Source organism: Vicugna pacos, chromosome 23 (genome assembly GCF_048564905.1).
Source record: "Vicugna pacos chromosome 23, VicPac4, whole genome shotgun sequence".
In the NCBI taxonomy this organism is placed as follows: domain Eukaryota; kingdom Metazoa; phylum Chordata; class Mammalia; order Artiodactyla; family Camelidae; genus Vicugna; species Vicugna pacos.
In genome coordinates this window covers 17,797,059-17,814,855 of record NC_133009.1, presented here as the reverse complement: position 1 = coordinate 17,814,855, position 17,797 = coordinate 17,797,059, and the positions used below count along the sequence as shown (strand labels likewise).

At 42.1% G+C, this 17,797-nt stretch overlaps 1 protein-coding gene across 2 annotated transcripts in view; it reads left to right on the top strand.

Moving 5' to 3' along the window:
* Positions 1 to 694: 694 nt before the first annotated feature.
* The window catches only part of PLD5 (phospholipase D family member 5), a 221,847-nt gene continuing 204,744 nt past the window's right edge, over positions 695 to 17,797 (top strand). Inside the window, exon 1 of one of the 2 annotated variants that reach the window (XM_072948246.1) lies at positions 695 to 933. Coding sequence is in view for 1 of the 2 variants with exons in the window: in XM_006198799.4 (XP_006198861.1) it covers positions 745 to 933 (189 nt within the window). In the remaining variant the exon portion in view is untranslated. The remainder of the gene's footprint in view (positions 934 to 17,797) is intronic. The other variant, XM_006198799.4, reaches the window with a different exon arrangement.

Sequence of the window (17,797 nt, the reverse complement as noted above, 5' to 3'; positions counted from 1 at the left end):
TCGGAGGAAAGCGCGCCAGGCTCAAGAAGACACTTGTCCTTGGGGCCGTTTTCTGGGGTTGCTGGGCACCCTCTGCTCGGAGTCCCCAGGGGTGTGACAAACGGGCTTCAGAGGCTGGAAGTTACTGAACTTTGAAAAAGAGGAGGGAGGCAGAGGCCGGGCGCGGCGAGTGGGGGAAGGGCGGGGTGGTGCCGGGGAGGGCGGGGGCGCGGGGACGGCGCTCACTTCTCCAGTCGCTGTTCGCTTTCAAGTAAAAATGCGAGGGGGAGACGTGGAGCCCGGCTGAGGGAAGGCTGCGGAAGGCAGGTCGGCCGCCGGAGCCGCCGCCCGCCTGGGCGCTCCGGGAGGGGCGGCGGCCGCACTCACGGCCCTCGGCCTCCTCACTGCGCCAACCTGCGGGCTCGCGCGGCCCCTCCCGCCGCCCACCGCCCGCTCTCCCCTCCCGCCGCACCCCGCCCCGGTCTGGCCAGCCGGTAGGTGCCGCGAGGGGCCCGCGTGCGGAACGGCCGCCCGGGACCGCAGCCGCCTGCACCCCGCGCCTCCGCCTCGCTCGCGGCCTCCCTCCCGCCCCACCTTCCTCCTCTCCTCTCCCTCCCCACCCCTCCGGCTCCTCCCGCCCCGCCGCGCCCGGCTCCCCGCGCTCCCCGCGCCCCGCGCCCGCTCGCTCCTCCCTCAGCCCCGGCCGGCCTCCCGGGCGCCCATCCCGAGCCCGCTGCGCGCCGGCCGCCGCCTGGTCATGTCAGGATGGAGATCCGGCAGCACGAGTGGCTCTCGGCCTCCCCCCACGAGGGCTTCGAGCAGATGAGGCTCAAAAGCCGCCCCAAGGAGCCCTCGCCGAGCCTGACCCGAGTGGGCGCGAACTTCTACAGCAGCGTCAAGCAGCAGGACTACAGCGCCAGCGTCTGGCTCCGGAGGAAAGACAAGCTGGAGCACGTAAGCGCGGCCCGGGCCGCGGCCCTGCACCTGCCGTACGCGCACCCCAGCCCCGGGGCGGGGGCCAGGACCCCGCGGGCGGACGGGCTGGGGGAGGCGGGCGTCCGCGGCGTGCGCCCACCCGAGGCCTCTCCGGCACTTTCCTGCGGGGATGACCGGGCTGCGGTGAGGAGAGGGGCGGGGGTTCCCTTCCGGCACTGCCTGGCCACACACCTCGACCTCCCCGGGCCGCCGCTGCGGGGGGCGTTCGCGCCGCGTTCCTGGGCGCCTTTGCGGGGTGAGCAAGACGGGGAGCTGCCGCGGCGTGGCTCCGAGGAGCCGGCTTTGCACGGCAGTGGGCTTTAGAGGGGCGTTTGCTCGCGTCTTCGGGGCTATTTTACCTGATCCAGAACTAACATTAACGAATCCGTAAAGTTGTCGTCGCTGGCGACCAGCCTAGGTCGGCGCACGAGCCATTCGAGTTTTCTGCAGCGGTTCCTCTGGGATGAGCAGGTGGCGGTCCCAGCTAGGGAGGGATTTACTCGTTGCAAGGAGAAACAGAGAAAGGAGGAGCAAGCAGGTCGCCCAGCTCCCGGGACCCGCCGCTAGAGGGTGGGGGCCGGCTCGCGCGGACCCCCTCTCCCAAAGAGGCGTGCTTCGCCGGAAGCGTTCCTGGCGCTGAGGCTGAGACCCTAAGGCTCGCGGTTCTGGAGAAAAAAAGTTCTCCTAGAACGGCGTTTAGTGGCTTCACAGTTTCCCAAATCTGACCCACCAGCATCTCCTTAACCAAATGTTAACATGAAACTAAGAGAATTCTCTCAAGAGTGCAGCACAGCTAGCTAAGGAGAGGATGCTGTTTCTTCCCGCGGAGCTGCGTAATCCAAATTGAGTCTGTTAATGGAATGTAGAGGTTTTCTTGTATTTGGGTCACATTGCCAATTATGATAGAAAGATAAGGAGAACTTCTGGAACTCACACATCTACTGCCGCAAGGATCTGCCTACCCCGCCCCCCCCCCCCCCAATCCGCGTTTCTCTTCTCCTGGGCTTTTCAGCAGCAGCTAGCTTCCCAGGAGTATTGTGTATAGAGACAATTTCCTAACAGCAAATGAATGTCTCAGATTTTTAAGACCATGGAAGTAACTAACTGAAGGAGATTTCTAGGATGCAAGTTGTTTGAAAGGCAGCAGTATCTGCTTAAAAATGCAAGCCCCAGAATTAGCGAAGGAGCCATTGGTTATTAGTTTGAAGAAGGGCTATCCGCCTCTTCGTGTAATTTAGCTTCTGTTGTCTTTATATTATTTTAGTACCAGGGAGATGGTCCACCCTTGGAATGATGATAGACTACGTCTTCATTTCAGTTACCCTCTGTGTATTAATTTGCAGCTTGTACTTTTAGCCGGTCTATTTCCTTTATTCTTTTACTGGAAATCGATAGTGCAGCCTTCTATGACTATGTCTTCTTGAGTCACAGACACTGCACACGTTATACTTAAATGGTGTTTCACTTTTAGGTTTTCGTTAAAAGTATCACGTCATACAGGGTGGGCCACGGCAGCCTCACCTTTATGGATGAGTACAGGATGCTCAGTGTCTCCTGAGGGTTTGAGACCAAGGAAAGGGAGGTCTGGTTGTTTGAAAGGATGTAAGGATCTATGCTTTCTTCTTCACTCAGATGCTTGAAAGTAGAGCATGGTACTTATTTTTTGAAAAATCATCTCATTTGTTATTTAAATCAGTGATTCATTTTTATTTGCTTTTTCAAATACATTTCATGAGATGTATTCTGTGCTGAAGTTTTCTTTTACACCTGCTTTAATTGGAAAGGAGGACTTGCTTTCAGTAAATTTTTTTGTGATATTCTCTTGCCCCTTTGAAACATCTACAGACATTTCAAATGAAATAATATTTATGACAGTGCTGTGAAAAATTACATTTCCATTAAGATGCAAATTTTATTTGCACTCAAGCTCATCTATCCTATGTTGTGTACACTATAATGTTTCAGGTAGTTTGATGTTAATTTCTAGTTAGATATTTGATATTTAAAAATGCATAACAAATACAACCAAGTGTATTATTGCCACACAAAGCATGAAGATGTAATGTTGACTTTATGATAGACAACATTCTGAACATATCAGGCACCTTCAGATTTAGATGTTGCAGAGATTAGGATGAGTGTGTCCTGTGAAATTCAAAGGTGATGTACAGTAGTTTGACCCCTTTGATCTGTCTAATCAAATGGATGACTACCACTTTTATTATGTTACAAAATGAATAATTATGATGAAGATCACATGCATGAAAACAGCTTACTGTTACTCTGCTGGTGCTTTAAAAGCCAAGCTAGTATTAAGGGCATAAATAAATTATGGCTTCAAATGACGCACGTATACAGGCATCGCAATAACGGAATTCCCTGAAATGAAATCTGGCAGTGTGTGGACTGTGTCCAGGTTTCAGAGACATTGTTTAATCTGAAAGTCAATAACACAATGTGAAGTGACATCTGGAGAATATATTTCCACTCAGTTCGCTAAAAATGAGAATAGTTTATCCCCACTTTTCTAGTTTAAAGGCAACAGGACTGATCCCCAGGTTGGACAAGAGAAAATTGACATGAATTGCATAATCAGGAATTGGAATACATTCACCCCATGTTAAATTTGATTCCAGTCATTGGTCGGTTGATACTTAAGATGAACACTCATTAAGAAATAAATGTACATGAGTGAATTCTTCCATTCTTAAGTCATGATTAGAAGCTACAAGGAAGTTATGTTTGTATCATGAATTCTAGACTTTGACCTCTACTTGGAAATTTCAGGAAAAAAGTAAAATTTCTGGGTTATACATAGAATGTTGTCTTATTAGCTACAAATAATGCCCTTGGTTCTTAGAATCTTTCACCTCCTATTCCGCTCTTAATGGTTATGGCTTTAGAAAGCATCAGGTTTGGACCAGCAACGGACAATGGAAGTCTTAAGTCTCTGTAGGATACCATATTTACTTTTTAGGTAAAAGTGAAGGATTATGATCTAAAAAGAAGAGTTGCATGGGGCCACTTTTTCAACTCCCTAACCTGCCCTGCTCTGTCAGCCCTTTCTGGGGCTGGATTATTTTGAAAGTCACCGTTTAATACAGTTTGGCTATCCCAGAGGATGGTGTTATCATTAGGTGTCCTTTGAGGGTATATGCCTTGATTGACCTTTTGTTTCCACAAACTGGGAGAGTTGCAGAGGCTACTCTGTTTAGTTGCCTGGCTTTATGCCAGTTGTATGTGTGTAGAAGTTTCCTGATGCCATTTATGGAGATGGAGATGTCTTATTTCTCTTCTATTTAGTCAATTAGCTTTTGCCAGAGTGTGGTTAAGAGAGGGACTCAGGTTAGACAGGCCACCGGACTCGGTCACCAGGATGTACATTCACAGTCCTCCATAAGGAGTCCCAGGTTTGCTGGATGATTCAAGGAAACAGTCCACGCCTGTACAGCAGTAAGGCACAGTCCCCTCATGGCAGGGGCTCAGTACCACAAAAGGATTTTTCCTTCAGTGCTTCTCATCTGTGCAGCGTGGCAGGTGTCTTAGGTCAGCCTGCTCTAGCAGAATCCATAGACTGAGTGGCTTATAATCATTTATTTCTCACAGTTCTGGAGGCTGGGAAGTCCAATATCTAGGCATGGGCAGATGTGGGGTCTGGTGAGGTCTGCTTCCTGGTTTATAGGTAGCTATCTTTTTGCCCCATCCCCAGCCACTGCTTTCCTTCCCAGCTTGGTGCTGGTGGGATTAAGTCAAGTGATATTTCATTTATCTGCATGGTAGCTCAGAAAGTCTATTTAAAAGAAAGCAGAGGAGAGAATTTGTAAAGAGTAAAAGACAGAATCCTTAATGTTCACACTTGTAGTGAGCCTTGGTATCTTGCTTGCTTGCCTCACTAAAAGAAAAAAAAAAATCCGCTTGAAGTGCGAATTTGCACCTGCTTAAATAGAGTTTATGTTACCAGTGAATAGTAAATAAATGCCAAGTGCACACTTGCCTCCTAGAATAAATTATTCACATGATGAGCAAAGAATAAATGGATTGGAATGAACGTGGTCACTGTGATCTAGGTACAGATTATGTAATGCCATTTATGTCTCACAGAGCAGATTTGTGAAAGTAATTATACCCCACAGAGCAGATAAGTAAAGCACCAAAAGACAGAGTTCAACCTAAGGGAATGAATCTCTAAAATGCACCATTAAAAATCAACCAATCAACCAACCAGCCAAACAAACAAATAAACAAGGAGAAAATATCCTTTTCTATATTTAATGTGTTTGGGCAAGACTGGATCATTTTAGTCTGGCAAACATTTAACATTAACATTTATCAAGATTATTTCCTGTGACATTAGATAAACAGAACAGGCAAAGCCTAGGCTGAGGCAGAATTCTCTGCTCTCTAACACATCAATCAAGACGTGAAAAGTCCAGATGTCTCTTGAGTGTGTTCTAATGCACCTCAGTGTTGTGTCCACTATCATATTTGTCATTACTTTAGGTAGCATGTATTTATCCTACTACTAGACTGTGGGTTGACATTTCAGTTTGTTTTGAAGAAACTTGGACTTCTTTGAATTCCGTTGGGTGTGGCTTATTGACTTATTTTAACATAATCACAGTCAGTGACGTATCATACTTAAATAACTTGAGAAGTTCAAGACTCCTGGACTTAAGATTCCTTTTTCTTCCTTTCTTCCATATTGTAGCCACTACCAATTTCCTCTGGCTGGTTTCTCTAAAAGTCTTAACTTCTTCTTACAGACTTATGTATCTATCTCAGGTTTAAATGTATGTAACAGTTTTCAGTTCTATTTTAGCTCCAAAGGTCAAGAAATCTGATGAATCTTTTGAACTTCTGGGACAAGGCAGTAGCTATAACATGTTGAGTTCTTGTACTGAATTGACTGATAGATGGTATAGTTAGGCAGAGGTAGAATGTGCAGTAAAATAGCAACCCAGAAATGTTGCTTCAAGTGTGTATATTGGGGGCATTTACTTACTGAATTGCCTCAAACTCATACCTGCGTAGATTGTACCGTGAGAGTTTAGAGCACAACATGAATGATGAGGTACAGTTTAACTGCTAAACAGTCGTTATGAAGAGACAGACCTTTTTACTAAAATTGTACATTTAAATTTTTCTCAGAAATAGAGAAAAAAGAGCCGAGTTTCTGAAATCACAAATCAAGCCCTTAAGCAGGGCTTATGAGGAAGAATGAAGAACATGGCAAACTTTCCCAGATAGACTTATGTACGTTGGAAAAATCTCACTGATGCCTAAGGTATGAAGTGTGCCCAAGCTGAACTACCTGACTGGGTATCATGGGACTGGACGTCACGGCCATTGGATGATAAATATTTTTTTTATCCTCTAGAGTAGAGAGTGAACCTTTTGAACATACTCTTTTTCTGAATTGAGCTGTAATTGTGCTCCTGCCAATAAATTGTTATGTCTATTACAGGTTGAGAAGACTTAAGTTGAGAAGATGGGACTCATTGAAATAAAAAAAAGCACTAATGGACACACTCATCACCAACAGATATTTACTGAGAGTGTCTTTTATGTGAAAGGCACTTTGTTAGGAGATTTTGAGGACTTCCATTCAAAAAGCATTTATATGATGTATACTGTGTTCCAAATAGCAGAGAATAAGGGAGGGGAGAGTACAGCTCAGTGGTAGAGTGAATGCTCAGCATGCACGAGGTCCTGGATTCAATCCCCAGTACCTCCATCAAAATAAATAAGTAAATAAACCTAATTACCTCTCCCCCCAAAAAAGCAAAACAAAACCAAATAATAGAGAATATACAATGATCAGAGCAAGTCTTTGCCTTCCCACAAATGTATACAATTTTATAAATACAATTATAATATTATTACAGCATTATGAATAATACAGAAAAATGCAAAGTAGTATAAAACACTGTCTTCAAAGAACTTGTTTAGACAAAGATAAAATAAGTAATGAATTCTGTCATATGTAATGATAATTATAATAAAGTTAAATTTATTCCAGTAATGAAAGTTGATATAAAATTTGAAAATCAATGTAATTTATCACAGTAACAGAATGAAAGTAAACCCATATTGACTATCTCAATAAATGAAGTAAAAGTGTTTGATAAAATTCTATACTCAAGTATGATAAAGTTCTCAACAAACTGGAAATAATAGGAAACTTCATTTTTCTGATAAAGAGTTTCTTTTAAAAGAATCATAGTTAATGGTGAAATATTTAAAAATATTTGCATGGATTGTGAAGCAGAGATATCCAAAATCATCACTTCTATTTAGCCTTGTGTAAGCAGTCATAACCAACGCAATAAGGCAAGAAAAAGAAATACAAATATAAGAATTGTAAAGGAAGTAATAAAATTATCATTAGCAGATGATATGATTCTGTACATCTGAACAAAATAAACTACAGATGCACTTAATGAATTAATAATGTCACTGGACTTATCACTGTCACTGGATACAAAGTTACTATATAAAATTAAATTAGGAAAACACAGTTGCAAATAAAACTAAAAATTGTTACCTTTTACATTAGCATGGAAATATCAAATACTTAAGGAGACTGGTATATAGATCTCTTGGATATTTATTTTGTACTATGAGTATAATTCAGTTCTTTGTTTTTTATTTTATGTATTAAATTGTTCCCACTTGGACTGCTGGGAGCTCGTTTGTCTCCTGTGTCCCTTGGAAATGCCCCCATTTTTTAATTTTTTGAATACTTCCTTACTTTCTGGTACTACAGAATGCTAAAGGCTTATCTTGTATTTTTCCCACCTCTTCATAATATATTTGTAAAGATACTTTTTCATTTTGGGGTGAGGTAATTTTTTCATTTCATTTTTCATTTGTTTGTTTAAAAAGGAGATGTTTCATTTTTAGTTTCAACCAAGTCCACTGTTAAAAGGCTCCAATAAGACAAAAGCTTAGTAGTTTCATATATCAGTGAAAGTTCAATACACATATTTTGATAAGGATTAGCATCTTCATTTGAACTTCTCATCAAAGCCCTGAAATATCTTATTTATTACCTCAGCCCATAAATTCTCATTTAGATGATGGAAAGAAATCTTATACTAAGCAAATGATAGGACATGCTGAGTGGTACAGTGACATTATGTCATGTCCTAATATTGCGTGTGACACATATATATATATATATATATATGCATACACAGCTCTTTGTACAGACATTCTCATTCTTTTCTTTTTTTCCAAGGTCAGTGATCTGTTGTTGGAGAATCAAATTCTACACTTGGGCATCAGTAACTCCTTTCTCTCATTTCCAATTTGGTATTATTTTCCAACTTTTTTTTTGATGCTTAGATATTTGGCCTGTGTGTGGAAAGGGGATGGATCTCCCATGGTCTGCCATCATGGTTTCCTCTTTTCTGAGCCAAAACAGCATCTTCTGAGATTTTAAATTCTCTTTGGAAATTTACTTGGAATCTTTTCAACATCAGCCCACTCACACTAAGAAAACATCTCAGTCAGAACTAAGAAAAGAATGGGCAAAAAGAGAAGGAAACATGGTGAGATAGGCGTTGAAATGCTTGGTAAGTGTAGCACTCCAAGGCAAACACGCTTGTGGTCTGGTGTGGTGTTTCAGGAGAGTGAAAGTGTGAAGAATGTGCGTTCGTCTTTGGCATCTCTTGTCTCTCGCTCGTTTCAAGATAATTCTTCCCTCCTCTGCTTGGGCTGCGTACCTGTGCTACTCCCGCCGAGCCGCTGAGCCGCCGAGCAATTCTGGCTTTCTCGTCCTTCCGAGTCCCTGGCAGCACTGCTAATGTAGGCATATTGTCTGCTTATTCATGAGGGTATCTCTGTAAACCCCCAAATGAAATTATTATGATTATGATTATAGTTTTTTTGCTCTAGGAAATATTACAAAAATGGAGTAACAGTAAGATAACAATTCCCAGGGCTTTGCTGAAAGTGGCCTGTGAAAGAAGAGTTTTACCATCACTCTGCCCATTTCCTTTAACAAGAACAAAGATGAGTAGGGAGCCCATATATCCTCTGAGTGTAAAGAGGAAGAAAGGAAAAAGTAGTTGCTCAAGGGCCACGAGAAGCAGATGCATGTGAATTGGCGTTAGTACTGATGGAGCATCAGTGATGTGCAGTGTTCGGGCAGGCATTCAAAACAGGCAAGCCCTTGCTCTCTGTGACTTCGATAAAGTTGCCCTGTTTCATTAGGGTAACGTTAATTTTATTTGGATACTTCACTTTACCTGATTTTATTTTGGGTTTAGAATAACTGGCACAAAAGTGGTATTCAGTTCAAGGAAAGAAAGTTGACAGGTCTGGGTAGAATTTGAGTGTTAGAGGGATAGTCAGTCGAGATGAACTACTGTGGCTCGAAAACGTGTTGACCTCAGTTTAGTCTCTAATCTCTTTCCTTTTTTTTAATGGCAGAGAGGAGGATATGCTTCTCGGAGGCACAGAGCATGGTGAAAAGCTTACCAATGTGCCCACTTGAAAGAGTCTGGCTCCTGAAGAGGGGCTTCAAATGATGCATTCAGTTATTTTTGTTTGTTCACATAATAAAAGATTTGTGAGAACGAATCTATATTTCCTTTGCTTAGAAACCTACTATTGGTGACAAACTATTTGAATAGAATTGCTGATGAACAGTAAAAATAGATGAATTAAAAAGTTCTTCATTGATAAAATTACTAAAGAGGAAAGGTAAGTGTCTTTTATGGAGAGAGAATAATGACTCCTTATGTCCATTCATTAAATTTAATTCCCACTAAAATAAGTAGGCCAGTACCTAGCCGAGCACCTATTCTGGGATCTCTTGCGTCCAAGTTTCCACACTGACACACAGGAGGATAAATGGGCTTTAAGATAAAGCTGTTAGGTGGTTGGTTGTGTTATTAATCCAGAAAGACATTTCCTTTTTGATATGAGTAGAACAGTTTCTAGTTACATTTAGAACTGAGTTGTTTTAAACAACGTACTTGTTTGAAAAAGAAGGAAACTTAATGTAATCTTTGCCAAATGTAATTCCAAGATGAGTTGTCAGTCTGAGAAGGATATTGGGTGAGTGGGTTTATCATTGTGCTAACGTTTATTTCTGTAACTTGGGGTAGTTATCAACAAGGCAGAGACAGCCACATGGATAATTTAACGCTTTATTCACTGTCACCATCTCTGTAGTGAAAGGACTGTCATTCTCACAAGGAAGGGGCTTTCTAGTGCAGCACCTTCCTAAGAAGAAGGGGGAATTACAGCGAAGTTGTGTTGAAATGTAGAGGCTGGACAGCCAGCTAGCCTTGCCTGCTTCTGCAGAACACCCGCAGTTCACATTTGTGTCTCAAAAATTTATAAATTACCACGAAAAATTGAATTTCAGGGTTGCTTGTGAAAAACTTAGACCCATTATATTAAATCCCTAAATGCCGAAGTCTTGCTGTTTTTACGGCTTTTCTTAACCAGAAACAAACTTTTGAGGTTTAAGATTTGTAGTAATAAGGGATAAAAAGAATTTCTAGACATTGGCTTTGCTAAAAGCTCCCTCTTGTAAGTAGCTTGCCTGTCTGAGGAGAGAGCGTGGGCTCCAGAGGTGGACTTTTCTGTCTGGGAAATGGTGTCCTTGCCAAGGGTACTATTTTCTGCTGCCCACAAAACCGTGGGTCCACCTCCCACCCCGGCACGCCCTCCCTGAGGGTGCCTTTGTGCTGCGATGCTGCCCTGCTGCCCTCCAGGCCGCTTCCAGATGCCGAAGCTGGTGTGCATGGAGGCTGGCACTGCCTGCTTGGACAAGCAGTCCTCCTCGAAGCTGATATGTGCCGGTCCACCGAGGCCACACTGGTGAATGGCAGAGACTCTCCTCCCCCAGCACTGTGCTCCACGCTGAGCCCTTGTTTCAACATAGCGCTGCCTTGTGCTTCTAAGGTCTTTGAGACTGCAGGGCAGGAAATGTGTCTTTCTCACACATGTGCCCCCCTTCTCCAGTGCCTGGGATATATCCTGCTTTCTCATCCTCCATTGCAGGTTGAATTCCTTTCTGGGAAGCTCATTGGTCCTCCTGCTCCAGCCTTTGGCCCTTCCCTAGGATGTACAGAGTCTCAAGTCATCCGAGGCTCAATCCTGGAGCCTCCTCATGCCTCTGTCTGGGACGTTTGTCTTCTTCCTTGAAGTTAAATCTCAATGTGCAACAAATGTGAATGGCTCAGTAAAGTGAGATTTCCCAACAAAATTGTTCTTACACCCACGGTTCTCCAAAGAGAGAGCAGATAACATCTAATTTAGATCGAATACCTGTATACAGTGAGAAGTAGAGGGTTATTAACTGGTCTAAGAAGAGCTTTGAACCACCAGGGGTTTTTCTCAGCATTAAGTTTCTGTACATAAATGCTTGTCCCATATTAGTTGTTTAGCAGTTGATTCTGGTGCACCTGACTATTTTTGTATGAATGGTCACAGCATCTCTCATGAGTTCTTGAGAAAAAAATGGGAACTTTTTTACAGCCTTAAGCAAGTGCTGTATATTTGCTTTCCACTTAATTTTTTTAAAGCCTCTTTACCACTTTTCATTTTTAACTCCTACACTTGTGTTTGCACTGCTTTTATTATGCCATCATTCTGTTTAGAAGTGCTGGTAGCAGAAGGCTTAGAAAGGTAATGATTTCTCAGCAGACTGGTTGTGTGTGGGTGTGGAGGTGACTGGGCTGTGTAACCATAACACCCAAACCCATTTCCTTGTCTCTCGTCTGGAGGTCTGACAATGCCATTTTAAATTCACGGCTCAGATGGTAGGTCAGTCATCCTTTCTCTTGTCCATTATATGGAACCATAAGATCCAAAGAGATGTGCCCCAGAACCTTTCTGTGATGTCTGTGGAACACAATAACCTCATAACTGCATGAAGAAAATGTGCCCCTCACAGCCTCCCTTAGAAATGCATCTCTATTCAGAAAGCTCCTCCTGATGACTAATTAAATCATCTTGTTTCAAATAAGCCCATTTCTCAATTGTTCTGCCCTCCTTAGAGCAGAATGAAAAGTATTGACTCATTCAATAGTTTTTCTTGAGGGGCAAGAGCTTTTAAGCATCAGTTTAATTCCGTATTAAATTCTCCAAAGTTCAAGTCATATATATTACTCTGCATTTCAGCAGAATTATGATTTGCAAAAAAAAAATTAAATTCAGAATGATTAGAAAAATGAGTTTTTAAAAAAAAATGTATAGGAAAAGTGAAAACATAAGGAAAATCATGATTCAAGGTGAATCATGTTTCACCCGGGGCAAAAGATGTTTACCCCAGTATCTGAATGGATTTCTTAGAGATATAACTTTCTAAAGTGGAGACCAATAACTGTATGTGCTAAAAGGTAAAAGATTTGGGTGAGAGTTTTAGAGTGTATTTTTAGTTATTATAGTATAAGAGGTGCTTTCATGGATGGAAGCGGGCACGGCAAAAGAACACCACGCTGATAATTGCCCTGCAGTTAAGGATTCAGCTTGTCTAGTCTGAAAGTGAACAGAAGAACTTTCTTGCCCTCTTCTAGAATGATGAATGAATCTGAAGTGGACCTGGTGGGTTGCAGGAAACTAGATGTTGGTGTCTTATGCTTGTTGCAGTTTAATCGGCTCCAGAATGATACTAGTAGACACCCCCATATTTGTCCGTTTTTTACTAAGAAAACCCTCAAAATTATTAAACTGAATGCAAATCAGTTAGCTGCTTTTGGCAGAACTTTAAAGACTGGAGTGATTATAATACATTTTGAGAGGCACCCTACACATGCAGTTCCTTTGAACTTCTTCAGGTCAGCTAGACCTGCTTCCCCTCCCCACACTGTGTTTAACTTCTGTCTCTTCTACATTTGAAAGGACTACGTAGAATTACTTCCTGCAGTTTTATTTTATGAGAGAAGTGCCAAGCATGTGATGTTTAAGAATAAAACACAGAACTAGAAAGTACATGCTATTTATTTAGTCTGTATCACTTATGATGAGTTCAGCCTCAAGTAAGAGAATACCCAAGTCAGAATGTCTTAAATAGTAGGGAAATTTATTATTTCACGTGGACAACTTGAAGGGTTGAATAATTCAGCAGCTCAACAACGTGGTCAAGGTCCCTGGCTCTTTTTGCCCTTTCTGCTTTGTATCCCCAACGCCTGACTTCTGTCTCAGGTTATAAAAAGCCATCAACAGTTCCAGGCATCATAACCTCATTAAAAAATAGTCAAAGGCCAGAAGAGAGAAGAGAGCACTTGTGTGTATGTCCCTTTTTAGGAGCAACGAAATATTTCTCAGAAGTTCTTTCCCCACTGAACTTACTGTTGTGTATCGTTAGCCTGAGAGTTCCACGAGGCTTCTCCTAAACCAGTCACTGACAGGGAAAATGGAAAGCTTTCCAACCTGAGGCTGGGCAATCTGGAGTTCCCTGAAGCATGCACATGCTCTGCACCTGATCAAAACTGGGTGTTCTTTCTCAGTGAGACGGAGGAGGGGTGGGGAGTGGTTACAGGGCAGAGAGTCAGATGTGCCACACAGCCCTTGAACCTACATCTTCTGTACCTACTTCTCCATCTTAAATTTGCAGAAGTCAGGAGATAACAAATGCACCCACACATGCATGCACCCACATACAGTTTCATATGATTTAACCATTTTCAATTTTCCTGAGACTTGACTTAAATAGTTAAAAAGTACAAGAAGGATTACCTTACATTTAGCAGTGTTGTTTTGTTACATTCTAATCAGTTGAAAATTAGCAGTCTTTTTGACTGTAATCGATATTTGGTTATATAATTCTCTTCTGTTCCTCTTCTGCATAAACAGGGCTCTATTAAAAACGTGGTATGTGAATTCCTTGAAAGGGACAATATGTGTGCTTAGTTATTTTTTTTAACATTTTTTATTGATTTATAATCATTTTACAATGCTGTGTGTGTGCTTAGTTATTGATTTGATACAGAGAGTAGTCAAAAGGACTAGTCCTGGACCATTCAGTTTCCACTCTTAAGTAATTTCCTAGATGGTGGCTACCAACTTTGTAACCCAGCAACAAGCACAGAGTTTGAGGGGAAAGAGAATGTTATGTTTTGAATATGTTAAATTTGAGGTTCTTGTGAAGATGGCAATATCTAATGGGGAGTTTGAGGTTTGACTGAAACTCAGGGAGACATCTGGGTGGCAGACATAGCAGTCATTAGTATATTGATGGCAGCTAAAATCATGAGAGTGAATGAGATTGACAAGTTACCTGTGCCTTAGCATCCTAGACTACTTCCAGGTTTCTATCCTGCCCCTCTTTTATTTTATCTCTTCAAAATTAATATATCTTAATTTTAGCTTGGACAAATAAGAGTTAGGACAGTAAATCTTTTTTCTTTCTTTCCCTCTAGCCATATCATACAGTCCAAAGCTCAAAAGAAGTTCTAGTCGGATTTTTATTTGTTTTGTTCCTTTAGCCTTCTGTATCTTTGAATTGCAACAAGAAGTACTTGGTCCCATGGCATATGCAAATGGGTTTGGTTTTAATTCTCTTTCTTTATTAACATTAATAACTAAACATTCACAGTATATGTGTCAATGAAACAGATAGATGTCTCCCTTAAACTAGACAGAACTACAAATATGTCAAGCTAAGGAGGGAGGAAGATGAAGTTCTTTTGAAATCCAGTGGAGTTTATAATAATAATAATACGTTAAATAATATTTATTATTATTATTATGTTTGATATGATACAGAGGAGAAGTGTGCAGTGTACTCAGACACACTCCAGTCCAACTGCTTTGCCCTCTGATTATTTGTTGGATTGAGATTTCTGAGGGAGCTGGTGAGGGAATTTAGGAGGTTCAGACAAGGTATGGTGTAATTTTGGATTTAGTGAATAAGTGATTCTTTTTTAAATTCTCTTATAATTCAGCTGATTTAGTGAAGGAAAATCTCAGTTCATGGCTAATGAGTCTTAAACAATTGTCTAGCCCTGAACCTTTTTTTTTACAGTAAGACAGAGAGAAAGTGAGGCAGACAGAAGGACACAGACACATCCCTAGCCATCCTCCTCTTCCATTTACAGCACTGATACAAACTTTTTTTTCCTTTTTATACAAATATATTTAGGTTAAAAAAGTGAGTTGATTTAAAGAAAAACACAATATCACAGGCATCTACTCTATGCCAGGCAGAGTTCTTGGCCTTGGAGGTCCTCCAGTGAAGAGGACACAGTCAGTGGTTGTACTGGGCTTAGATGCTGGTGAGGGTGTCAGCAGATGGATGGACCCCCTAAATTAGAAAGCCCACCAAAGCATCGGTCCTTGCCGCTGTCCGTTAAAGAATTCACGCAGCAGAGGCAGAGGGATGAAGTGAACAGCCTCTGTGTTACCAAGAAGGGGAACTGGAATGAAAGTGCTCTCGCAGAGAAGGGAGGGAGGTGCTGGAGCAAGGAGCCATCGGCCAGGATGGCCATTCGGGACAGCTCCGGCCGTCAGCCAGGGACAGGCCAGGTGGTCTTGTTAGAAGGCACTGCCATGTGCTCTTCATGCCGGTGGTGGTGATGGTAATTATTTTCTGCTACAGGCTTCTTCCTCCCTCAGAGCTCAGCCCTGAAACAAAAAGCAATTAGCAGAAACTTCGGCGGGAACAAAGGAATGGATACAGGGTATGTCCCTGGATTTTAAGGAGCCGGCTGTGGGATAAGAGAAGTGTCCTGCCTTTTCATCAGCTGGGCACTTCCTTTCCCTTGGTAATTAGCAAGAATCAGTAGGCTGCCTAACCACCTCTCTCCGGGGAAGAGGTGACAAACCCGTCCACATTTATGATACTTTAACAGTTGTTAAGTGTTATGAAGAAAAGTTATCAGGGAGCAGTTGTGGAGGGTGGGAGCTATTTTAATTACGGGCATCAGGGAAAGCCTCTTGAAGAAGGTGCCATTTTTAGCAGGGTTAGTTTTAATAGAAAAAAAGGAAAACAACAACAAAGGGGTCCAGGGAGACTTTGTGGGAGGTGTTGGATATGTCTGTCACCTGGATTGTGGTGATGGCGTCACAAGAGTTTAAACTCATCAAATTGCACGCATGAAATATGGGCAGTTCTTTGCGTATCAGTAATACCTCAATAAATCTATTTTAAAAAAACCTCTTTACTATCCCAAAATCGAGGCTGTTGAATGAATTCTGGTACATCCAGGAGAGGGAATTCCATACAGCGATTGAAATGGTAATGACATTCAAATTTTTCATGAATTTCAAGTGGGAAAAGAAGCTTAGAAAACTATTTGAAACATATTTTGTATAAATACAAATATATTTTGTATGTTTGTTTATAAAAGAAGACTATATACCACATAGATAGAATGAAAAATGAGGAGGGTGTAGTCTAAGACATTAGCAGTGGTTACTTCTGAGTAGTGGGATTGTGAATAATTTTCATTCTTTCTTTTGCTTATCTGTTTTTCCTAAAAGCTCGGTAGGCAACATGCATTGCCTCATAAAAAAAGGAACTAAGGAAAGTTAAGAAACTGTACCTTCAAAGTGCCTTCCCTCTGCCCCTTTTACTTTCTTTTGCTGTTTACCAGGTAAGCCCCATGAGGGCAGAAATTCTCTCTGAATGATTTCCTTCTTGTTCCGGAACCTGACATATAATGTAAGCTAAAGAAGATAAATGGTTACTTTATAAATAATTTTTGATTGAATAATAAATGCTTAAAGACATGAAAGAAAGCAAAGAGTTACATTTGTTGAGCACTTCCTGTGTGAGAGGTACAATGCAAGGTACCTTAAATATGCTATTTTAATTCACTTCTGTAGCAACAGTGTAAGGGGAGAATGGAGCTGTTGGTTTTTCATGACAGGGAAGGTAAACAGTTAGATTGTGGAGAACTGGTATTCAGACCCATGTGAGTCTCCATGTTGTTGCCTCCCGCCTTCCAACCCCTTGCCCTCCTCTCCCCACACAGAGGATGTGGCCTAGAAACAAAGAAAACTTAGGAGAAGAGAAGGGTCTTTATAGGAAGGTGCTTTGCATCTGAAAGATCATTTTCTCCTTTATTAGCAATAGCATAAGCAAGAACGAATGTGGTCCAACTGGACTTTAATCAAATAATAAGATAGTATTAACAGTTTTTTTTTTTTTTTTGATGTGGAGACAACATTTGGTAGGATTGTCTGGCGGAAATGAAAGAGCCCTGGGTTTTGTGGAATTGGTGGGTCTGAGTTAGTCCCGGCTCAGGTTCCTCATCTGTGGTACCTTTGTGCATTAGATGCAGTTTTGGCTGCATGTGACAGCGCTCCCAAACCTGTCAGCAAAAAGATAGAGCCTCATTTTTCTCTTACATGAAATTTCAGTTGTAGGCAGCTCATGGGTTTGTACGAAGGCTCTCTGGCCCCCCGGGACTTGGTCCCCTCCCAGTTTTTGCCCTGATTTCCTTCCTTCTCAGAATCCAAGGGGTAGCACCCATCTTTCCATCCACTTTTCCAGCCTTGGGATGGAGGAGAAGGAAGAAGGGGTACCCCACCTCCTTGCCTTTAAGAACATAGCCTAGAAGCTGCACTGTCACATTCCCACCCATCTCCTGTCTGAGATTCAGTCACATGCCACATCTAACTGCAAGGGGAGCCCACACGTATAACCCTTATTCTGGGCAGCCCTGGGACCAGCTAACCCTTAGGGGTTCTCCAAGAGAGCAGATATTGGAAAATACTTAAAAATTTATGCCACAATCTTCTAAGGGCTATTCTGTCATTCTGTGATTCTTTAGGTATCCCTAAACACACCACTTTTATAAATTATCTTGGTATGTGTGTTGTCGCATATATGGGGAAAATGAAAAAGAATTGTAAATGGAGGAGTGACACTGGTAAT